This window comes from Zonotrichia albicollis, chromosome 1 (assembly GCF_047830755.1).
Source record: "Zonotrichia albicollis isolate bZonAlb1 chromosome 1, bZonAlb1.hap1, whole genome shotgun sequence".
NCBI classification, from domain to species: Eukaryota; Metazoa; Chordata; class Aves; order Passeriformes; family Passerellidae; genus Zonotrichia; species Zonotrichia albicollis.
In genome coordinates, this window is record NC_133819.1 from 104,344,854 (window position 1) to 104,369,795 (window position 24,942).

The 24,942-nt window shown below is 41.1% G+C and overlaps 1 protein-coding gene across 1 annotated transcript in view; it reads left to right on the forward strand.

Annotated features, from left to right (window-relative positions):
- Positions 1-2,011: 2,011 nt before the first annotated feature.
- LAMA1 (laminin subunit alpha 1) overlaps positions 2,012-24,942 on the forward strand; it is a 100,815-nt gene continuing 77,884 nt past the window's right edge. Inside the window, exons 1-3 of the mRNA XM_014266843.3 lie at positions 2,012-2,136; positions 22,419-22,589; positions 22,938-23,050. Of these exons, the coding sequence (XP_014122318.2) occupies positions 2,052-2,136; positions 22,419-22,589; positions 22,938-23,050 (369 nt within the window). The 5' untranslated portion in view covers positions 2,012-2,051. The remainder of the gene's footprint in view (positions 2,137-22,418; positions 22,590-22,937; positions 23,051-24,942) is intronic.

Genomic DNA, 24,942 nt, shown 5'->3' on the forward strand with positions numbered 1-24,942 from the left:
TGCTCCCTCTTTCCCTTTCCTTTGTACTTGGCTTCCAACTGGTGCTTATGATCCTGCACAGAGGATTCCTTAACCTGACCTCTATGATTTTAGACCAAATGATACTTTGGCTCTTGAAATTTGTTGACTTTTCTCTCCACAGATGTTTTGCTTTGCTCCTCCTTGCCTGTCCTGAAATTTAAGAAGTTCCTGGTGTGAGCAAAGAATGGATCTGTCGGAAGGGACAGATGTGGAGTGTTATTTATTTGCAGGCTTGAAGGCCTTTGATAAGGTTTTATGGCAGAAATTTTTCATTTTATATCTCCTTGACCCATAGATATTTCTCTTTGTCTATGTTTTGAATATAAACATTGCTATACTTTCCCAAGTATAACTCACAACTCTGAGTTACATGATAGGAAACTGCTTTTATGTAAAATATGTAACTCACTATTATTTTCCTGAGTTTCCTGATTTCCCTGACTTCCTGGATCAATCAAAAAAAAAAAATCTCCAGCCAACCAAGCTGAAGTCCAAACTCTGCAAAAGAGCTGCTCACAATTTGAAAAATTGCAGCCTAACTCTGCTCATGCAACTCACACATATTTTTGTAATATGGTTTTTAATGCAATACCGCAGAGAGGAGCACAAGGTTTTCCTAAAAAATAACAGCATTTTTCAAACAAACATACCTTTTTTTCTTAAAAAAGAGGGAATTCGCGTTTGAGAAATGGTATCTGTTGACTCAAATTCCCCTGCCTTAACCGATTTTTGGCATAGAGTTCTTTTCCCAGAAAAGTGTTCCCTGCTGCACCTTCCTTGAAATACTCATTAGGGAGTATTGTAGATATAAGCTCTGTGACCTGACAAACCTTAAAGCAGTAAAGCCTAATGGAGATGAACTTTCCCGGAGCACCAAATAAATGTGTCTATCTCAAGATATCTCTACAACTTTTTTGCTATGTTTTATACTAGTTTCATGAGGTAGCTGATTATCAAAAACCTGCAAAGATTTCCTATGGGACAAAAAAGTAATCAGCCTCGTAGTTTAGCAGCTAACTCATTCAACTTACAAACATGGCCGATTTGTTGTGGTTATGTGGAACAGGAGCTCGAAAAGTATCAGCTGGAAAAGTATCACGGGAACGAAGTTTCAAAGGTGGGGGTGAGAAATTTATAAGGAAAGCCTTAACAGATGTTGATTTATTTATTTATTTATTTATTTATTAACACGTGAAAATATCAGCCGTATGGAAACGTTATATGTTGAATCTCTTCCTTCTCACACTTTTACCTAGTTATCTCGCACCTTTCCCTTCCTCCTCTTCCTTGCAAAAAGTCTTCGGTTCGAGAGCTACGGCTTTCCGGAACTTTTTAGGCACGGGGCTGGGGCTTTCCGCACCCCGCGCATCACCCGCAGGATGCGGTCGGGACCGCAAGTGCCTCAGGGGCGGTTTCACGGGGCCGGAGACGCGCGGTGCGGTGCGGGGTACCGAGGGTGTGAGCGTGTGAGGAGGGGACAGCGTGTGTGTGAGGAGGGGGCACTGAGTGTGTGTGAGGAGGGGACAGTGTGTGTGTGAGGAGGGGACAGCGTGTGTGTGTGAGGAGGGGACAGCGTGTGTGAGGAGTGGACAGCGTGTGTGTGTGAGGAGGGGACAGCGTGTGTGTGAGGAGGGGACAGTGTTTGTGTGAGGAGGGGACAGTGTGTGTGTGAAGAGGGGGCACTAAGTGTGTGTGAGGAGGGGACAGTGTGTGTGAGAGGAGGGGGGACTTTGTTGTGTGAGGAGGGCACAGGGTGCGTATGAGGAGGGGGGACTGTGCGTGTGAAAATCGCTTGTGTGAGGAGGGGTGTGTGAAGGGCCTTCTGTGAGGAGGAGTGTGTGTGTGAAGGGGGATCTGTGAGGATGGGTGTGTGTGAAGGGGTGTGTGTGAGGAGGTTTGTGTGTGAAGGGGGGTGTGCGAGCGAGCCCCCGGTGGTGCGGGGCGGGGCGGGCCGGGGGCGGCGGGGGAGCTCATATAAGGCGGGCGGGCTCGGCGGGGCGGGCAGCGTCCCTCCAGCGGCGGCACCAGCGATGGGCAGCGGCGGGCGGCGGCTGCTGCTGGCACTGCTGGCGGCGACTTCGCTGCTGTGCGTGCCGGGGCAGGGCCAGCCCCGAGGTGAGCGCAGAACGGGGGTGCGGGGGTGAGCAGCGTAAGGCAAAGCAGGGCAGTGCCTGCGGGGGTCTGCAGCCGCCCGCCGCGTCCCGTGGCAGCCTTTGGCCCCCGCGGGGCTGGGGCAGCCTCGGCAGTGTCCCTGTCCCCGTCTCGCCGGGCACGGCCGTGCGGGGCCGCGTTGGGCTGCGGAGGCAGCGCGCTGTAGGAGGCGGGCTGGGGTCCGGCAGTGCTGACCGCACGCTTCCCGACGGCCTCCCCCATCTCTTTTATCCCTGCTCTCTTCCCCCATCTCCACGTTTTGCAGCCGCCCTCCCCCACCTCCCTGAAGTCCTTTCTCCTCCCTCGGCGGCGGGGGCCACTCCGCCCGGCCGCCTCCGGGGCCGCCCACTCCCTTTGTGGGAGACGCTGTGGAGCGGCGGAGACCCGGGGGAGGAGGGGGTGACCCCGCCGGGCCCCGCTCCGGGCCGGGAGAGGGCTCCGGCGGCCCAGGGAGCCCCCGGCAGAGCCTCTGTCCCGGCGGGAGATGGGGGCAGAGCCGGGCTCGGGCCGCTCTCCTGGGAGTCCCTCTCTGGGAAATGAGAGGAACCGGAGCCCCGAAGGATGCCGCACGCTGTCGGTAATACAAACCATATTAAGCTCTGTTATAAGGAGCGAGAAGAGTCCCAAAGCACTTTCCGGGCAGAGGTAGCATGAAGAAGTAATGGAGACAATTTACGAAAGTTTTTTTATTGCACGTGGGCTGGCCGGTGCGTTGCGGCCGGGACACCGGAACGCTCCGCGCTGCGTTCTTACCCTGCCAATGACTTCGTCACACGCACCCTCTTTGTTCCAAGTGCCGTAACTTGGGCTGGTTGTCCTGGTGAGACCCAAGCACATCGGCTCGCTCTGCTGCTGGGCTAACAGTGATTGACTCTGCCGTGTGCTGGGTCGTGATGGGAAGCGCTGGTAGACACCGATGCTCTCACCTTCGGATTGAGTTTCCATTCCACCGCAGAATTTCTACCTATCCCTAATCCCTGCACATGAATCTACAGTCCCATTAGGTTTCTATTAAAAACAAAACAAAACTTGAATGGAAAATGGTTGGAAGGCATATGTTGTGCAGATGCATGACTTGTTTTCTTTATGGTGAAGTAGGGTGTTTGAGATGGATGTAGGGTGGGAGATTAGCATCTGGATGTTTACAGGCTGCAGTAAAAGCCAGTGTTTATTAATATAATTGTGTGTACAAAATATCCTCTAGGTAAAAAGGACGAAATCAAGCCCAAGTAAATTTCAGAGGCCATATGTCTCAGCTTGAACATAAATATGCTTTACTTTTTAATTCAGTCGTAGAAACAAATGAAATGCCAGACAAAGTGATATAAATTTTGCTTTTTAGTTTTTTTTAAGGTACCATCTTACATCAAATAACCTTAATTCAATACTAATTCCTATTTAAATATATATGATAACATGCAGTATAAAAGGTAGGAATTTTTCTGAAGCTTGTCATGTATTGGTGACAAGACTAAATACCATTTATGTTTTTTTCACTGACATTTGCAGTGATCTCACTGCAATAATGTGCAGCTTTTATATAGCAGCCCACGGGTGCTAGAGGCATCTGGATAAAATACTTGCTTTTTATGTCAGTGATTGAAGCTACCAATAAATTTCATTGCTTCTAAGCCGCTCCTCCTGGGAATATTTAAATTCATAATTACGTTTTTCTAGTTGAAAGATCAGGTTGAGAATACATTCCTCCTATTAGATTAAGTTGATAGAATTTTTTTTCTCAGCGTGAGAGCGCAGATCATCCGAGGAAGCTGCGAGTTTCAACCCCCCTGGTGGTGAACTGCCTTACAAAAGCCACAATTCAAGATAACTGATCCTAAAACAATGTGAAGAATGTGATGCAGATTAGAGTAGCAATGTTGCTTTTACAGAAAGTAAACAACTTAAGCTCAGAATTGTAAGCATCTTGTTGAGGTAAAAAATAGATTTTGAAGTGAGGATGGAAAGGTTTCTCAGGGCAGTTGTCAAGAGAAGTTTGGGGAAAAGCTATCTTGGCATGGCTGTGGAAAAACTTAAAGCATTTCTTGTTTTTCTGTTCAGTTTTGCTTTTGTCCTGTCAGCAAATGAAGAAACTGGGGGGTACCACAGCTGCAAGGGTCTGTCAGAAAGTGCTGAAGTCCGTTCTAAGAAAAAGAAACACACGGTACTGAAGCCATTGCACTGAACAGCTTTGAAAGTTAATGATTGATTCTTTCAGCCTAAAGATTAATATCTACATAGCTATAAAATTTAGTTGGAATTCTAATTGCAGGTGTTTTGTTAAAGTGTTCCTATCATGGTCAAAAGTCTGGTTTGCACTTTCTGTTGAGTCTTTTGTATTCACTAATGAACTCTTCATGAAGCATGTAACTCAGTGTCTAGATACAGAGGAATTATTTTATGTCAGAAGCAAAAAAGCCATTTTGGAGGCTTGTTGTAGCAGCTTTGTTCTGTTGAAATGCATTCTTTATTATACTGGAGTTTAGTGATACATGTCTTCAAAGTGGAAAGGAAAATCAGTTAATGATTTTGAACACTATTTTGAACATTCTTGCTTGTATTTCGTAAATTTGACTCTGCCACTACTGGTGATTTTTTTCTATAATTAAAAAAAAATCTTGCTACTGTAAACCTGTGGTAGTGTTAACTTGGAAGGTTGTAGTTATAGACTAAATATTTCCTCAGCTGCATCTCAGTTTGTTTGTGTAAGCTGGTGTGCTGAAGTAGCCTGCTTGGTTCCTGCCTGGGGTTTTGGGTAAGTGCTGGTGCTCAGGGAACTGAATGGCCGTGGGAAGGTGCTCCATCTGGGCAGAGATGAACTTAGGTATTTCAGATGGCTGTTGCTCTTTGGGCTTCAGACCTGCTTTGCTTCAAGGACCTGGTTTAGCAAGTGTTCTTAGGCTATGGCTAATATACAAATTATGACGTTATGCTCAGCAACCACATTTTTTGCTGAAGCATAAGTGATGTAATTTATATTGTTAGAGCACATTCCCAGGCAGTGGGAGATTTATGTTAATCTCCTGAGTTTGAGGTGGTTTGAACCCACATCTCCAAATTCTGAATAGATTGCTGTATTACCACGCTGTGACAAGTAATGCAGAGGAGGAGGAGGAGTGTGTGAAATCTCTCCAGACGTCTCTTTGGAAAGGAGCGACTGTACAGCCAAGATGGCAAGTTTCCTTCTGGAAGGACAAAAAGCTGATGCTTCAGTTGGATCATTGCAGTGCTCAAAATGTAAAGAGAAATAAGCACAGACCTCCCTCTCTTTTTTTAATTTGCCACAAGCGGCAATAACGTGTGTGACTTCAGGAGAAACTCTTTTATTGTACAGTGTCTGCTGGGATTTGTTTGTTTGCTTGTTGTTTTAGTCTTTAGTTGTTTTAGTCTTTAGTTGTTTTTTACTACGTTAGTCAAGCCTGGCACCACTCATGGGTGCCGCTCACTCTTCACCACTTAGTGAAGTGATGTACTTCAGTTGTAGGAGTTACAGGATTTGACAGAAGTTTGGGGTGCTGTAGATTTGGCTGTTAGTCTGTGAACCTGGGTAGGTGGATATTGCACTCTCAGCTGCCTCACTACAACCTCATGCATTCAGAGGTGTTCTGTGCAGTGAAATAGTTTCTTCTGACACTTTTTAAAACAGAGAGGCAGACTTCCAGAGTGTGCTTGGAGGAAGTTTTTTTCTGGAGTTTCAAGATGACTTGGATGTTGTATTCACAATTGCTTTCTGTATGAGATGAAAAAAAAATCTTAAGTGCTTCACCATACTTCACCAATCTTGGGTTCCTGTATGCTAGTGACTTGAATAGACCTTGTTGCCATCAGTCTTAAATACCAGGTTTTTTCCCCAACATCTGCAACAGAGTTGACTGTTCTAGAAAATAAGAAGGTTTCTATTCTCTGCCAAGTTTGCCTTTACTTCTAAATATTTTCCTTTAACATTTCTCCTATGTTTCCACCAATGTGAATATTGTTTCCTGATAAGAGAACACTAAAAGAAACTTCAAGTTCCTTGAGGCTTGTGGAAAACTTAAAAGCAGTGCTGTTTGCAGCTTGCAGTGTGAGGCAGGAGACCAGCGAGCTAAAAATATAACAGAAGTTTGAGGTGGAATCACTTAACATTGTGGTAAGGTAAAAACTTCTTAATTTTTGGCAAAGTTTGGTATGGTGGTATACTTGGCTTAATTTTCCACTTTTTCCTCAGGGTTGGAAATCTCAGTTACAGTGAACCTATACATCTCTTGTTTCCTTGGGTGGGCTAAGAAGCAGGGCCTCAAGATACTTATTAGCTGTCCACACTCTTATTTAAGTTCTTAGATTGTGTGAGAAGTCTCATGTTCACCCACAAATCAACACGAGATCAAGGTGGAGCAACATCAATAACGAACCCAGAGAAATGAACCCCTGCCGGGGCTCTCCTCTGACAGCCACTGATGTGTCATGGGAGCAGCTCTTCAGAGCTCACAGGATGGGGTGGTGGCAGCCTGCAGGGGTATGGGAGCCATCCTGGGATATACGGGAAGAACATTTTGGGATTGCACAGGACTAATTTTGGGATGAACGGAAGGGCCAAATATGCAGGGATCAAAGTGATTGAGCAAAGAGTGAGTGTGTAGGGATCCATTGTGTGTGAGATGGGGCTGGTTTGTGTGCAGGGCAGTTTGTGCCTCAGTGCCTGGGGTGCAGCTGTGGGCCCCAGGGGCTCACGTGCCAGATGCCAGCACTGGGGAGATCTTGGGTGTGGGGGAGCACAGTTACTGGATCCAGTGAGTCTCCAGCTTTGGGTATTTAAGAAATGCACGCTGTGGATGGGCATTGAAGAAATCCATCTCTGTGAATGAATCCATGTTTTTCCCTGGAGCAGGGAGCAGGATGAAACCATTGGTGGTGATTGCATTTGTGCATCTGTGTGGCTGGCCATATGTATTTGAATATATCCATATATCCATTGCATTATGTGTGTGGATTTTTATGTGCCTGTTGGGAATACTTGCTCAGCTTTACTGGTGGCTGGGCCTGGGAACACAGAGCTGCAGCAGCCACCTCTCTCTTGGCCTTGGTACACCCCAGCAAAACTGTGGAAAAGCAGATGTAATGCCAGAGCTCTTGGCTTTTGTTTCCTCTGAGTCCATTTGACTGTCAAAGCCTTAATGTAGTGGACTTTGTTCTATATAGCACTCTAAAAAGGTCAATTTTAGATGACCTCTTGATGGTGTCACCTCAACCAGAGGCCACATTGCATGTCCTCAGGAATGCTGATTTTGTGGATACCATTGTCTTCAAGTTACAAAGTTCCCTAAGTTCATGATAAGCAACACAAAAATATTTTGAAACTTTATTAAATAGAAATGAGGTTTTATCTTATTATAAGGAATATGTAGTGTAAAAAAGTAATTGATCTCAACTAGGGACAAGTTTTGCTGATTGAGACCTGACTTGTGGCTGGGGGGAGAAGAAGAAAGAACTGAGAAATGTCATTTTTTTCTGGTAGTCAGAAAGGAACATCATGGACATTCTGTGGGGAAAGTGTGCTTGGTGTTGATTAAAGCCCTAAATTTAAAATCTGCTTTGTGTTTTGTTTCCCGGTTTATTTTGCAAGAAATCACCAACAAGCCATAGACCCATTTTCTTTTTTTCTTGGAGTACAAAGGTATGTGACAGAGAAAAACCCCATGAAAGAATTCTAAGTCAGATTGAAGATTAAGATAAAAAAAATATTTGTCTGTCGTAAATATTTTCCCCATTCCCTGAGGGGTTAGAAAATGCATTTCTAGAAGTTTAGGGCTATCAGTGTATGTTGATCACTTGTTGGTATTTGCATCAGTCTCAGAAAAGATCTTCAGGTGGGGTTTGTTTCTGTCCCCTACTTTTCTTTAATTTTTTCTCTTTTTTTCCCTTCCTGGCCAAACAGAGGAACAGTTTGTTGCAAAAGTTTTGCAAGGAGGATTGGTTAGGTCAGCTTTCAGGAGCTGTGATTTGTGAGTTGGTGTTAACCTTAGGAGCGCATCAGTCAAAATTTTTTATTTCTGCTTTTAGGTACTTAAATGATATCTGAGGCTCTGTACTCTGTCTCTGAGCTTGCAGATATGGGAAAAGCTGCTTTTCCCCTGAAAAGAATTACTTTATACACATTTTTGAGTATTAAAAGCTATATACATAACAATTTTACATGAAAACGGGAAGACTTCTTTTGTAATTGCAGTAGAGATAAATAACAGTCTGGAAATAGGAAAACGTAAAATTGTAAGACTAGAAACTAACTCGCAGTATTCTAATAGCAAATATTATAGATGCCCATAATTTTAAGTTCTCTTTTTGATGTGAAACAGCAGTTCCAATTCCTAAGTAGTGCAAGGCAAAACATAGAGATAGAATGCTTTAGTTTTACCTGAAAACCTGATTTTTTTCTTTTTTTTTCCCTTCTAAGTGTCTCTGGAAAATCATAACTGTTCCAGTGGCCGCGTGAGCTCAGAGAGCCATTGGAAGGGAGGTGGATTCATGGCAGGCATTTTCACCCACTGCCCTTTCCACAAGTTCAGCTTGGCAGGCTTTGTAAAGCAGCAGCTAATGTGGGTCGATGGGCTGACAGGGTTGGTTTTTTCCTTGTCATTTCTGGGCTTTTCCCACCAGGCAAAGGCCGAGAAGATCCCACTGCTGCTTTGTGTAGGCAGAGTAGATGTCAGCCTTCAGCAATAAATTCCTTCTGTTTTGTCATCTTTAACTTGTTAGCTTTTGCTGATTTTTTTTTTTTGAACTGTCATTCGATACAGTAACAGATCTGTCAGAGATATTCCCTAACCAATTCTCTTTTAAATTAAAGATTCAGATTTGAAAGTTGTTTTGCAAGCATAATGTAATTCCTTTCTGTGAGCTCATTTATTGCGCTGCGGGACTCGGCCCCCATCTTGATTCCCGCATGAAAATAAAGCTTAAAAAGGTGTTTAAGAAATGGTCTTCCCAAAGTGGAAACTTGTTTTTTTCTCCTTGGCTCTGCCTGCATTTTTTATTGCTGCTTGCTCAAAAATGACCTTGAAAGTAGGCTGATGTCCACTACATTCTTAACTGTATTTCCTTAACTTTTGTTTGCTGAAAGTCTGAGAGGACAGTGCAGAATGTGTACAGGTAATTCAAAGCAACTTCTCTAGTCTTGATTTGATTCTTTGATTAGTATTTTTGACTTGTGGACCAGATGAAGCAAGGAGTTTTTAACAGCAAAATCCTAACTCTACAAGTCAGTGGCATAGGTCTCACTGACTGTAAAAAACATTGGAATTCAGTCATTGAGCATAAATGCTAATTGGAGCTCAATCTTGATGGTAACTTAGATTAGTATTGATAGCTTTTATCAGGTTTTTTTGAAGACATGACTGGAATTTTGCCTTCTGTCACAAAACCCAAAGATGTGTGTAAAGAAATATTTGTGTGGGAAGGAGAGGAAAAAAGCCCAGTAGCAAGTGAGACATCCAGTGCAATCTGATTGTGGCTGGGTGCAGCCTTGCTGGGGAGCATTGGAGCAGGGATCCAAGTTATCCCTTATATTTTTGTGGATGCTGGCAGAGTGATCTTTGCAGGAAGCACACAAGGTGTTGGGCAGGCTGGGTGCTGGGAGGGATGGCAGCCTGGGGAGCCTGACTGCATCTCTGATGCTCTCTACCCAGGCAGAGCTGCTGACAGGCTGGATGGTGCCCAGCCAGCCTTCGCTGGCTCCTGATCCATCCAGGGATATCTAGACAGTGAGTGAACTGGGAGAGTCTAGCACCAGCAGTAGGCTTGTTCTTCAAAAACCAGCTAACTGGATTCCACCTTCTCTGTTTCTGGCTCTTTTTTTACAGAAGTGAGAAATCCAGCTCCTGAAAATGCTCCACTACTGATAAAACTGTGGAAGAGATTCTGCTGCATTTTTCTGTCTGGTTTTAATTCAAATGCATGAATAGCTAAAGTGTGTTATGCTGTTCTCCATGCCACACCATTCATATATTTTACTTTCCTTTGCTGTGCTGTCCTTTGTGCACAGGACAGGAAGGCAGAAAAGGCTTGTAACAGTGTGCCAATGCCTCTGAAGATTAGGCTGTTTCTACTTTATTGGCTGAGAAGGGCTAGATAACAGAAGTTTGATGTGAAGGTTCTTTGAATTGTCAAGATCTGTGGATGCTCTGGTTTAAATTAGGGTTGTGAAATACATGCTGTTGAAATTTGTAGGATTCCCTTTATTTACTTTAGCTTGTCTTCTGTGAAATGTGTGCTCAATGCCTTCTACTAGAAAACACCCTTTAAAATATGCTGTAGAGATAAAAAATTTGATGGCAAAATGAAGGATTAAATCTGCTTCATGGGCTTGGGGAGAATTGCTGTGACTTACATTACATCTATTCACAGTTCTTCATTCCTTCAGTAGCTGCTAATTAACGTGTTTGTTTTGTGTATCTCTTTTAATTGCCAAAGTAGTTCAATTGATAATATATTCCTTACAGTATAAAGAAAAAGATTTGTCTAGATAGAAAGCAAATCTGCTAAGTGTCTCGGTGAATTTTTTTTAAACTGTAGCTAGGTTATTTGGATGTTATCAATAAGTCTCACTACAACTTGATTAGAATTTTAGGAACCACACATTTTTTTGCTAATGCAAAAATGTGAGCTTGATACGGAAACTGTCTTTAGATGTAAACGTGAATTTTAAACTAAAAGTTGCAGGAATTAAGTAATTTCCAGACTTATCCCAATTCATCTTCCTTGAAGTTGGTTTACAGTGTGTCTGCCAATGTTCTCCAGAGCAAGTTCATTAATGCTAAAGGCTTGCAGCAAATGCACAGTCCGTCCTTGGATGACCACACTTTACTTGGGAGTGGCACACTGGGAACAGCTTAGTTTGTGCATATTTGATAACATTGTAGTGGGGATATTTCTAATTGAAGAACTGATTCTTCAAAGTGCAGTGCAGGTTTTCAGTGACATGGTGGAGGCAACCCTTGGCAGGCGATGAGAAAGAGGTGTATGTGATGGGGAGGGGAATTTACAGGTTAATTGAGTATCTTTCCACAGTGATCAGCAGTAGGATGTGACCTAAAGGCAGCAGTGAAGCAACAGGTACCAAACACAGCTGCTGGTGTACAGATGTGTTCAGTGAGTATCTTGGTGTGGGTCAGAGGTTGCCATGCTGGTGTTCAGCTCCTGTCATGTGTCAGGTTGTTCAGAAACTTTGCTGTGGGTACTTGGTGGAAAGATCTGCTTGTTGCTGTGCTGCCATGCCTAATAGTGGTAATAGACACATCCAAGTTTGGGTGTTTCTGGTAGGCTGAGATTCCTGCAGGAGTGATAGGGAAAGAGGGTCAGAAGGGGATTCTTGGCGGTACAGTGGCAGGGAAGAGGTCAGGACGTTTGCCACAAGGAGGAAAACCCTTTTTGTATACCACAGAGTATTGACAGATGATACAATCTCTCTAAAAGTTGAGCAGCCCCCCTTATCTTTTCAGTTCTTAAGGACAATGGGAAATAAGCTGCCCACTCTGCAGCTCCACCCATGTTGCTGTGCTTCCCACAGTCATCAGCAAAAAATGTTTGGGGTGTTTCAGGCAGGATCCAACTGTGCCTCGCTATTATTTTAGCGTCACTGTAACATTGCTGAATTTTAAATTAAACTACTTGAACTCTCAGTCTGTTAGAATTTTGCTCAGAAATTGTGCTTTGGGCTGAAATGCATCATTCTTGTTTTCAGGCCAAAGGCAAAATACTTTCAGAACACTTGATTAAAATTCCATGCGACTGGCTGAGTTCTTGAGTATTAATGGCAGTACAGAAGAGAACTTGTTAAAATATTGTTTTCTTTTTCCCCGTTGTTTTTTGGGTACTTAAAATTACACTTTTTCAGGAATTTAACCTGAGTGACACAAGTGCTTTTGAATTTCGTGGAGGTATTTACTGTAAAATAATGAAATAAGAATTTGCACGTGGTGAGAATTTGAAGCATAAAAAATGTGCAACAATTGACTCAGTATGAATTTTTTTCAATAGTTGCAGTTTCTGCCCTGTACATTTGTTGAACTGTGTGCTTGGAGACCAGCAGATGCAAGACCAAACAAAGCATGGTGATTTGCAGTTTTACTTTGTTGCCTCGAGTAAAATGCCTAGGAAAAAAAATGTAGCAAGATAAATTTTACCTTTTACAAACAGCAGAAAGCTACCTCTATATCATGTCGAATAGTTGGTGATTACTGAAATTAAAAAAAAATCCGAAAAAATACCCCAATAGGTTTTTCCCAATTATTCTTGAAAATTAGAGATTGGGGAATGACCAAGCTTTGCACGTCCTTGGGGTTACACAGTTGCAAATCCTTTCACGTCCATTCAAGCTGGAGGAAATGTGCTTCCTTCTACCCAGGAAGATCTGGCACTGATACAGGGCTGTTTATGCCCTGATAATGGTTTTGTGCCTATTGGAATGAAAGCATATTTCTTCCTGTCTGAAAACAGGAGAGCTGGGAGTTCTGAGATGCCAAAACCTCTTGAACTTGAAATAGTTTTTGTTAATAAATGTAAAATTCAACTTAATTTAAATAGAAATTTAGCTTCATCTAACACAGCTGCAATTTCTAACATTAGAGGAAGTGACAAATCTTTTTTTTTTTAATTAAGAAAATGAAATAAAGTTTGGGCTTATGTACAGGTAGTTAATAACAAGCTTTCACTAAGTGAAAAATACATTTCAGAGTTCCTTTGTAGTGCACCTACTTCATTTATGATCACAAGGTGATGCCAGCTGTCTCAAGGGCATTTCTAACTTTTTTAACCTTCTTAGTGTTTGCACAGGGCAAAAAGCAGTAACACTTTGTTTGGTTGTGATACTGAGTCACAGTACCAAAGTGAATGGGACCTCTAAGCCTTTAAAATTCATCTCAAGCTCAGGTCTCCCAGAATTTGCAAGTGATAAATGGAAATTTAGAATCAGAAGAGGGCTAATAGATACTTGGGTCATAAATTCCTTTTTATTATAATGAATGATAATGAATGATATATAATGAATGATTTGGTGTGCAGACTGAAGCTGCACATTTATGCATGCAAATTTAATTAGGATTAAACCCAAGAGGATTTTAATTTGCTAGGCAGTTGCTTCAGGTTGAAAACTGGTGATAGAAAAGAAGTTCAGGGGGAGATATTATTTAAGAAATCATATTAAGGAGGCATGAGGGAAGTCTACTGTGGCTCCTACATCAGTAAGAACAAAAATGTTTCATTTTGTTGGTATTGGGGCACATCATAAGTGACAAGTGACTGAGGTCCCTGGTCTTTGACATGCCAGTCACACTGCCCGTGCTTCTGTTATGTTGCTCTAAGCTAATGCTATGTCTTAGGCAGCATATAAGTAAAACTGACAAGACACTGAAGTCTTTAATAGCTGTGGCTTGTATTTACTTCAGGTTTGAGCAAAGATTGTTCCCAACTGATGACTTCAGAAAAAAAAGCTAGTGTGCTGGTAAAGGAAAGAACAACCCCCAAACCAACAAGCACAATGATGCAGACTCCTCAACGTGTGGAAAAAGCTTTGGGTGAACAAGAAAGAACTAATTTCATGGTCTGGCAGGTTTGTTGTTCCTTGGCAGCCTGCCCATCTGTCAACTTGTGGCTCTTTTGCTTTGGTGCAAATGCTGTGACAATTTCTGGGCAGATTCTTGAACTGGCCAACAGTATATGAAAAATCAATACTTGCAAGACATGACTTGACAGAAGAAATATTGATAATAGTTTGAAAATGCATGATAGAATACTCTAAATTACTTAGCTTTCATATCAAGTTGTACTGTATGATGCTGAAAACTAGCATGAAATCTAGTTTCCTTTTATTCCACTACCCCTTAGTTTGTGCTGATCAAAATAAGCAGTAAGTTACTGTCAGTATTGAAGGTATTAGAAATACCTGTGATAGTTTTTTTTATTTTTCCCCAGGAACCAATTTTTTTTTTTTCCTCAAATCCGTGAAATCTGTGAAAGGACCAAGCCATAATACTAGGAACCACTTTAGGGCTGGGATGTAACCTATGAAACCTATTGAATTCACCAGTGTTTTCTCTGCTCAGGCTGTCAAAGATGATGTGCGCTCCTTTGGGAAACAAGGAAGCACATTTATAGGAATGTCTGGTTGGGGCTGAAAACTTGAACTTCTTCAGTTTCAAGCATCTGCACCCTGACCATGTTTTTGCAGCCTTATCCTCTCCTTAGTTTTCCAATCATTTTGTATATGGCATGCTTCATATACTTGGAAATTTAATTTTTTTTTTTAGAACCCAAGTTTTCTGCCTTCCTTTGGAAAAGAAAAAGCACTTCTTTTTAACCTTGTTCAAATTCTGTTACATTGGGCCCATCAGCCTGGCTTTGTGCTGGTGCTTGGGAATTTTAAGGAAGACATGTAAGTTATGCCAGACACTTGCTCCTTAACCTTCACTAACTATATTGAGGAAACTAGTTGTGGGAGAAAAGTGCAGCTGGTGCTCATTCTTGGCTGAGCATGCTTTTGCTTACTTTGGTTCCAGTCTGAGTTTAATGGAATTTTATTAATCTGTAGTGTTATGACTTTATTAACTTTATTAATTTGCAGCGTTGTAGTTATTTTCAATATATTTCTGAGCACACAATACTAATTAGCACATCATCTAGCCTAAGGGAGACCACAGTAGGTAAAATACTTTTGCTGTAGTACCCTGTCTGCATTATGATCCTCATTAATAATGCTGAGTGCACATAAGCAACTACAGAAAAAAATATTTGGCAGAGAAGACTTTGCCATTTAGAAGAAGGGGCAAGGTTTCGTCCTCTGTAGCTTGTTTGTGCTCTAACAGCTTGTGGAGTTCAAACAGAATGTTTTCTGTTACATTAACTGGTGTAATGAACTTGTTTTGTTGTCCTTTTTTTCTGGGGCTCCAGTTGGATTGCTTCCGTGTGATTTGCAAAAGCTTGAGTGGATCAGAACTGTAAAATAATCAGCAGACTCTTCTGAAAGCAAGAGGTTGAGTGTTCAGCAAATGGCTGCAAAGTAATCTGTTTTACAGATAGCCTAAACGCATCCAGGGTCTGATGTGGAGTATACTCCAGCAGACCAGGATCTTTTACTTACCTTGGTGTGCAATGCAAACAGAACAGCAGTACCTGGAAAAACCACAAAACTTACTCTCATGTGTGTTAACAAAACTGTCAAGAGTTTAAGTTATTCTACTCCAGCTGGTGCTGATGAGGTCTGAGGATCCAGACTGTTGGAAAAATGCAAGCTGCCAAGAACTCAGGAGGATAAGAAGTTTAGAAGATGGACTGTAGAAAGATTGAGAGGATTGTTTAGCTAGTCTGGAAAAGGGTGTGTGATAACAGCTCAGACAAACAAAAGTTGTAATCAAGATCATGACTGATGACGAATTCAGCAAAGAGGACTGAGAATTTGTAACTTTTCAAGTAATAAAGTGTCAGAATAGACTTGTCAAGGATGTTGAGGAATAGCCTCATTGGAAGCTCTTGAGAACAGACAAACTTAGTGTGTTCTTACATTAAAAGCTGATTAAATTAAACAAATGTAATCTTCACTACCTAGTATTTCTGTGGTTGAGCATTAGCTTTGCTCTACAGCATGAGAAGAAATAGAGAATGGGTTTTAGGAAAAGGTAATGCTCTGTCATGGTGGAGATTTCTTTTAAATCTGAAGTTTTATTTAAATATTGCAAATTAAATTTTACAGATGTTCTGCTAAAAAAATCCTAAACATACTACATAGTTAAATCCTGTAAACTTGATGTTTTGCTAGCAGAAATTCTCTTCTCTGTTGATCTACAGAAACAGGAGTGATCAGTTTTCAAAATAATTTCTAACTAGTGGCTTGCTACCTAAGCTTGCTGTGTAAATTGTGGTGAAGCTTTCAGCTTTTCAAGTGGGCTAATGCTGCAGCTAACAAACTTTAAGCAATGTCTCCACAAAGTGGATTACAAGGCAAGTTGAGTGTTAAATCCACATTTCTTGCTGACTGTAAGAACAGAGAATTAGTACCTTAATTCCTGTAGTTAGAAGTTAACAATTTCAGCCCATTTATTTTAGGGAAACCAGCCTAGATATTTGATGTGATTACAGAGTAGGATTCTGATGAAAGTGTATGGAGAAGGTTAAACTAGGGATGCTTGTTAGTAAAATATAATGAGAGTAAATCTATTGAGCAGGCTAGGAATCTGAACCCAAGCCTGATAGTTCCAGGGTTTTTATTTAGTAAACTCATTTAATCCAAAACTTGAATAAAACAGAACAACTAAATTAAATCTGTGCTATTGAAAACAGTCTGAGAATGTTACCAAGAATGTGACCTCAACTTGTGTATAAGGCTATTACATGATTTATGCATTCTAATAGTGACATTTTATTACATTTTGTCTTAAGTCTATTTGTTTCTCCTGAAGTGCATCAAACTGTTCTGAACAACTGTGTACTCTGTGTATGTTTTCAGTGAAGGGAGAATCCATTGCTTGTGAGCAAACTTCAGCATTCCCAGCTTGTTAGGAGCTGCCGATTGCCTTTGCATTTGTAAAAAACGCAAACTTGCAAATAAGATTAGACCCCTTCAAGTATTTCTGTGTTCTCAAAAATGACACAATAAAAGCTCATTGTTACTGAACACATCAGCTCTTTATGTTTTTTAAGTCAGATCTACTTTGTTCACTTGCAAATTACTGCTTTATTACACTCAGCACAAAAAAAGCCAGAATACTTAGGGAGCAATCAGGCTGTTGGCATCGCTCAATGTCTCGATGTTGCTCACTGAAGTCTGGTTTAGTCTTCATTGTATACACTGATGAACAATCCAGAAAACTTTCTGAACTCAGTCCTTGGCTTGCTTCATATAATCTTTTGTGTTCATTTCCCATTAGTCTTCTTTGAAAAAAAAACCCCAAAAACTAACAAGCACCTCCCTAATTTAGCTAGCTTTCTAGAAATATCAGACAGATCAGTGAATCTGGATTCAGGAAGAAGCTGTCTTAAACATGGCATTTCTCTAAGAGTTTTGCCATTCTTACTGTGTTGATCTGGATACCAAAACGTATTATCTTTGTGTTTCTTGAATATATTTGGTGGTGTAGTGAAGCCCCTGTAGAGTAGAACTTTCATGTACATCATTCTGTTTGTGCAGCTGTTTTTAAAAGAAATTATTTTAATCAGCTATGCCTTTGCAGGGAAGATTTTTATTCTTGGGACTGTCTCCCTTCATGTACCATCTGTAAAAAGTAGTTTTACCCTGTCTGTCACATTGTGAGGATTCATACAGTTTAACATGGTCAAAAACACAGATCGTGCGTGTGTTCTGCCAAAATGCGCAAATCCACTTATCTTCTACCCAAAACCCAGTGATTAAATACTATTAATTTTCTGATTGAACAAAATTATTAATCAGAAAATGTAATTGAGGTTTTGTTCACATATAGCTGTACAAAATGCAGGCAAGGGTCCTACATTGAGAAAACTTGAAGGAAAGGAAAAAAGAATGTCTAAAAAGCCTTTGATAGATGTCACACAAAAGCACGTGATTTCCGTATTTGCATTTAGTGATGAATATGTGCTGTGGGCTGAGCATGGAGAGTAAGTCTGATGTTATACTGCACTGATGCTGCTCAACATGGACAGGATATCTGAGCTGGACAAAATGCTCAGTAAGTCCAGATGTGTCAGACTTACTGCATAGTACTGTGGAATGATTATAATTGCTGTGATCTGCTTGTGTGCAGATCAGGTGTATCCAGAATAAAACAACAAATATGCATTGACTGCAGTTAGAGTTACCGGAATCCTGCAAATGTCCCAAATCTTTGAAATAGTGAGAACTTCAGGGTGTTTGGTGATCTATATATGTAACAAAGTTAAAGCTTACAAACCACAAAGAATTAACTTGAGTCCTCAGGAAAGATGATGATATTTACATCAGCTTGTGAGGACTTCTGCATAATCAGGTTTAAAGTAATATAATTCCCAAAGAAATGTAGGCTGTATGCGTGACCATTAACTTTACAATAGAAGGATGGCTGTCCTGGCTGGAGATGTCTGTTACTTCAGCAATACCTGCAGGAATTATCAGCACTGAATCTGCCCCAATAAGCTGCATGTTCCACCTGTCCCTGTTAACTTGAGGAATCCGAGTCAATAGGCATATTGAAGCACGTAAAATAGAAATTACCTCATCCACCTTAAGGCTTTTTGCCTGTCTTCTTTTCCCCTGGCATTCTGCATGCTGACCTGTTCATAATTTGAAAATGTTACAACTGGCTTCATCATGAACAAGCCTTTTTCCTGAATTTTGCTGGAACACTGATGCTGTGTCCTTTACCATAAGGTCTGCCTGCTAGCTGTACATGCAACAAATGCATCTACCCTCTGAATTACTTCTTGTCATGTCCTGACAGTTTGAATAGTGTAGAGTGTGGATGTGACAAATTCTGCACTGTCCACATTGCAGGTCACTTTACTAGGAATGTAATTCCCTCCATTTCCTCTGAGCTTGAGGTCTTTTGTCTCTCTAGGAAAGCTCTGAATGACATAATTCTGACAATACCCACTCAGATTTTCAGTTCTCCCTTACTGAGTTTTAGTCATGCATCTGGCTAAAACCAAGTCCTTACAAATGAGAGCAACTTGTTTGAACTTCTAATGAAAATATTGTGCTTAGCTTTTGTGCTGAGCGGTAGTGAACCAATTGTTATTCTTTCTCAAGGTCAAATTAACATCTATACACTTCATTTTCTGGCATTGGGGTGTGTGCGAATCTCTGGTTTGAGGCAAATGAGCATCTGAGTAGCTGGAAAATAATAAAGGAGTTCATCTCACCATGAAGAGAGCTGGCCAGCAGTCAGAAGTAAATGAGTTTAGTTTAAAAATTCTTCCAGCCTTTCTCAGGACCACCGTAGTCTCTTGCAAAATGCTGAGCAGTAATTCCCATGGTTTTGCATGGAGCACTTGCCTTCCTTTCTAGTGAGAATAATTTAATAAATCCAGTTTAATTTATCATTTGTGCTGTACTTTCGATAGAAAACCTAGAAAGTTAAATGGATGAAGGGTGTAGAGGGTAAGTGGTATGAGGAGGGACTGAGAGGGCTGGGGTTTAGCCTGGAGGAAAGAAGGCTCAGGAGGGGCTTTATCACTCTCTGTAACTACCTGAAAAGGAGGGTGTTGCCAGGTGAGGGGTCAGCCTGTTCTCCCAGGTAAGAAGTAATAGGACGAAAGGACATAGCCTTAAACTGTGCCTGAGGAGAATCAGGTTTGACCTCAGGATCAGAATTTCTTCATGGGAATAGTTGTTAAACGTGGGAAATGAACTGCTCAGGGAAGTGGTGGAGTCACTGTCTCTGGAGGTGCTCAAGAAATGACTCTGTGTGGCACTTGGTGCCATGGTCCACAATGTAATCAGTTAGAGGTTAGACTTGATGGTCTCAGAGGTCCTTTCCTAAGGTCTAAATGATGCTGTGATGGCCTTAAAAATGCAAATATCATTGCTAAAGTTTCAGTTTACTGAAATATGTTATCTTCTGATGGAGTTTTATGTCAGTTATGGCTGCTTGCATTTCACACCAAGATATGATGTCACTTGTTTATCTGTAAATGGCTTATTTCAGTGACTGATTCGGTGGTTGCTCATCTTTATCATACCTACTTACTGCTTCCTACAAGGCAGAAAAATATGTTAGCAAATGTTTGGTTTTCTGATTTTTTTTTGGGGGGGAGGAGGGTGGAGAAATGAGGGAGAAGGGAGGTTGGCAGAGCAGCCTCTAAGAGCTTTTGAACTCGTAACCCTGAGTACCTGGCTCTCCTTAGTAAAAGAATAAAGAGGAACAATGTTCTTTGAAGATGCAACTTGTTTATTTGAAATTTGCCTTTTTAAAATTGCATTTGTTGCAGATGCTTATTGTTTCCTAATAAATCATCTCCAGCACTATCCTTGATCTTCCCTGAAATCAGTGGCTGCATCTCTGCAGTTTGCCTTAAAATTTAATTATGGTAAAGAGATTCAGAGGTGAACATAGTCATCTAGGATCTGAAGAGATGCAGCACCTTGCAGGACAATGCTAACAACCTCTTGCTTTTCATTTGGGTCCTGGGGCAAACCTCCAGTGCAACTCACTTGGAGTGAAGTGCTCTATTTTTATCTCTGTGGGACCCAGAAAACTCATCATGAGATAGTGTTGCTGTTCCTTTGGCACAAGTCTGTTGACTGAAGGTTGTTGGGGGTAAATTATTTCACTGTAGCAAATTGAAAGAAATGGCAGGGTTACTCTATAATGTGAGTGAAGGTCATGGGTGACCTGGGAGGTAATGGGTAGCTCTTGAAGATAGGCTGCATGAGCAGTAATTAATACTGAATAAGAAAGATTTTGTGTATCTCTCGTTGGAGAGCAGTGTTAAAAAAGGTGCCCTCTTCCACCACTGAGCATTCTTGTGGAGTAGGAAAACAGAAGCAGCATTTCTTTTTTGGCTCCAGCTTTACATCTGGAGATGCGCTGCACAAATACTGCACAAGGTGAGAGAAGCCTATGCAGAAAATCTTGTACTGGCAGAAGAGCCTTACTGGAGTTGACATTAGCATGTCTTCAGCATCCTCATCTGCATCAGATTTAGGTGTATTGAGAGCAAGGCTTCTGAACTAGTCTGGATTTAACATAAATGAAGTCAGGATTCAAAATAATACAAAGCTCCATCTCCCTCCTATTAAATTTCAAGTATAGCACAATGGAAAACACACAGTTTGTTATTCATATGGTGGTGCAGAGGGTTAGAATTTAGCCAAATTTTCAATAGCTGAAGACAAGTCTTAAATAACACTGAAACTTTTCTTCAGAATTTCTAGGGTAATACAATTACTGGCCAAAGGCACTTGAAAGGAATATTGAATGTAGCCTTGCTAAATCACAGAATTGTTAGGGTTGGAAGGGACTTTTGGAGGTCATTTTGTCCAATGACACTGCCAAGTGTCCAATGACACTGTAATCCTGAGCAGATTACACAGGAACTTGTTCAGGTGGGTTTTGAATGTCTCCAGAGGAAGACTCCATAACCCCTCTGGGCAGCCTCTTCCATTGCACTGCCACCCTTGGTGTGAAGAAATTGTTCCCTATGTTGAGTTGAAGCTTCTGTTTTAGTTTATGGCCATCACTCCTTGTCCTGTTGCTGAAGAGCACTGAAAAGAGCTTGGAACCCTCATCTTGGTACCCACCTTTGAGATATTTATATGTATAGACAGCTAAGGAAAGCAAAACTTTAGTATTGCAGTCTCTATTGATGTATATTGTGTATAATGAAGTAAGAGAATTCATGCAGTTTTACTAGTGGAATAGGAATATGTTTTCACAAATACAGCTTGATTTTTGTTTTTTTCAGATTTCCTTTTAACAGAAGCCTAATGATTGTAATACCATACTATTGCAGCACAGGCAATTATTGTGGCATTTTTCATGTGCCATACCAACTCTCTAGCTTTGATTTTACCCCACTGGATTTAAGGGCCTAAAGACAGGACTCCTCTTTCCAAAATTGCTTCTTTTTCAGTGTTACTTATGAGTGGAAGTGGAGTATCTTTGTTACACCATAACCATGCAAGAAATAAAAGCTTTTTAGCTCATGAGGGACAGCTGGAAGCTGACTGAGAAACTGTGCTTAACTTCTGTCACATACAGTATTCTAGAAATTTTATCAGTAGCCTTCAAACCAAAGTAAAATGTTACTCCTTTTAGTAAAAGGGAAGGATTCCTGGTCTGGTAACTGTAATCTTGAAACTTTGTTGTTACGCTATTCCAGTGCACAAGAGCAAAACTACTTGAAAGTACCCTGAAGTGTTTGTATGAAGATTAATAAGTGACAAGCAAAATATCCCGTAGACTTTACAGAGACTGCAGAAGAAGTCTATAGCAAAGGTCTAAAGTTCAGTCCTTAAATCTTTTGAATCTGGAGTGTCCTGTTCAGGCCAGTGGGGCTGCTGCTGCAAAGAGCTTGTGTAAAATGCTGATTTCCACACCAGCTGTGTGTGCTCTATACGCCCTCTTTGATTCTGGCAGTGGGCAGTTGTCCCCCAGGGTTTGATCAATTCGCTGTGTAAGGGAAGGTTTAGTATCTGAGAGAGTTGGTTTGCAAACTCTTGTGTTCCTCAGCATAAAGCATCCAAATGTGGAGTGAAATAACAGGGATACTGCTATCAGGGTGCCAACTTTTCATGCCTTACAATGTGGCTGATAAATATTATTTCTTTCAAGGCCTGTTTCCTGCCATTTTGAACCTGGCCAGCAATGCTCACATCTCCACCAATGCCACCTGTGGAGAGAAGGGACCGGAGATGTTCTGCAAGCTGGTGGAGCATGTCCCCGGACGGCCCCTGCGCAACGCCCAGTGCCGCGTCTGTGACAGCCACAGTGCCAATCCCAAAGGCAAGCTTCACATGTTTTGGATCTTGTTTGTTTCATGAGTTTGTGCCATTTTTTAACCCTTCCCCTTGAATTTAGAGTGTATTGGAGTCAAATATGTTTTGGTTTTAGTCTGTCGACTATGTGAGTGCAATTACCTTGGAGCAAAAGGCTGACAAAGTGTGAGCACTGTATATCACCAATGAGCACTGAAAGATCCAGTGACAACCTTTTTGCCTGAGGGCAGATTTCAGCTTTTACTTCTTTATGACAGGAAAAGATTGTTCTCCGTGTGAAACAAATATGCTCGGTCAGAAAAGTTCAGTCAGATTTATTTTCAAGAGATGTTTAATTTTTTTTGCTTTGAAACAGAGCAGCACCCAATTTCCAGTGCAATCGATGGTACCAATAACTGGTGGCAGAGTCCCAGCATTCAGAATGGAAGGCAATACCACTGGGTGACCATTACCTTGGATTTAAGGCAGGTGAGTAACATTTATGTGAGTGTCATTAAATTGATGTAGGATACAAGCCAATACAAATTGATTGCAGCTCTTCTGTGTTTAGATAAACAGTTTTTAATAAAAGATATCCTCCATGTTCTTTCTGTCTTGGTAACCAATTCCATCTGTACCAATTCCTTTGTCTTGGTAACTTTCCTCTGCCTAACCTTCTGTCTTTTCCTCATGCTTCTGTCTTTCCCCCATGCTTCTGTCTTTCCCCCAACACTCCTATGATACTGTTTTCCTCCACCTTTTATTTCTTAAAAGTTACTTAAGTGTGTGTTTTCAAGGACTTATTTTTAAACAGGAGTATTTTCAGGGTATTGGCCAAAGCACACATTTTATATGTGAGGATGCATCTGACTGATTCCGATCATCATCTTGTTGGAAGGAGCACTGGAAAAACATGTTCTAAACTATATCTTCTAAGAACTTTTGCTGTCTGCTGTTCTGCAGAGCTGGGGTTTAAATTTCTGAAACAGTGATTTGTGACCCTAGGGAGTCTGGAACTGTCTGGGCAAAAGTTGTTTCCTTTGTTTTGGCCACTCTGTATGGCCAAACTTGGAGGGATTTATCATTCTTAGACAGGAGCATGCTAAACTGTACGGGGCATTTGCTAATTTGTAAGTTTCTCTGCTAGGCATGAGAATCAGAAATCTCCAAGAATAGGTAAAGTAACTGGTGAAGAGATTAATTTTTCTTGGCTTTTTCTGATCGTTTTGCTTTGAACAGATCTATGTGCTGGCCTACCTAAGTTGTTTGAAAATCATAGCTCAACAATTCCATATTAATAGGGGGATGCCTCCCAACTCTGGAAGAACAGCTTTATTACTTACTAAGAAATGCTTACTTGAGGTGTAGAATTGGTGTAGAAGCTTCTGCAGGATCTCTACACCCTGCTTAAAAGTCATTTTAAAGATTAAAACAGAGGGTTTAACTTTGATGTTTTCCAATAAAGCATAGATTGAACAGGTGCCTAGTTTGCTCTTTAATTAGAAAGCAGAACTGTTAGAATAATGATCACAGGATGTCTTTTGTCAGTGACAGAAGGTTTGGATAGGATGTTAGTGTTGTTTGAAGAGTTAACTTTGTGTTTGGTTTGTAAATGGACAAACAGGTAGGAAAAATGAAGGAGGAGGTGATGCCCTTAGTTTTTATCCTCCTAGAACAATTTCACTTTGGAGACAGACCAGCTGAGCTGCCCTGTGAATCATTTGTTCTTCAGTCTTAGTGCTGTTGATGTTTCAACAAATACATATCTTTCCTCTCCTGACCCATGCTCAGTTTCACTAATTCGATTTGAAAAGTTTCCCCTAAGGGGCCTTTCTTCTGTTTTCCCTAGGGAGTTTGAGAGAGAGAAGGCATCTAAGGCTCTGCATACTGAATGTAAATTACTGCTCTGTGAGAAAGGATTTGGTTAATAGAGATTGCTTGAAGTCAGTGAGTTATTAGAGCTGACTTGGTGTGCTTGCTTGAAACGAGTCAGCACAAGTAAAGAAAACACAAAAGAAAAGCATATGAAGGACCTTAGTGATTTTAGCAATTGTTTACTTCATACATTTGTTTCAGAATTACTTAAAATAGGACTATAAAAATATTTCTGAAAGTCAGTACCAGTGTTCAGTATAATTTGATCATTGATACATTTCTTTTGCATTTCAAGCATTGTGCATTAAATCTGTCATGTACCATATTAAAGTAAACAATTCCATCAACTTTCCTTGCTAGAGTATAGAATGTATTCACATTTTTTTGTGATGTTAAATATCATGTCATTAATTATGAGTGGTTTTTTGTGCAATTATCAGAAGTTCTAGGACTAAGAGGAATTGATTGTTTCTAGGGATTATTACTAAGGCACAGTTTAGTGATAT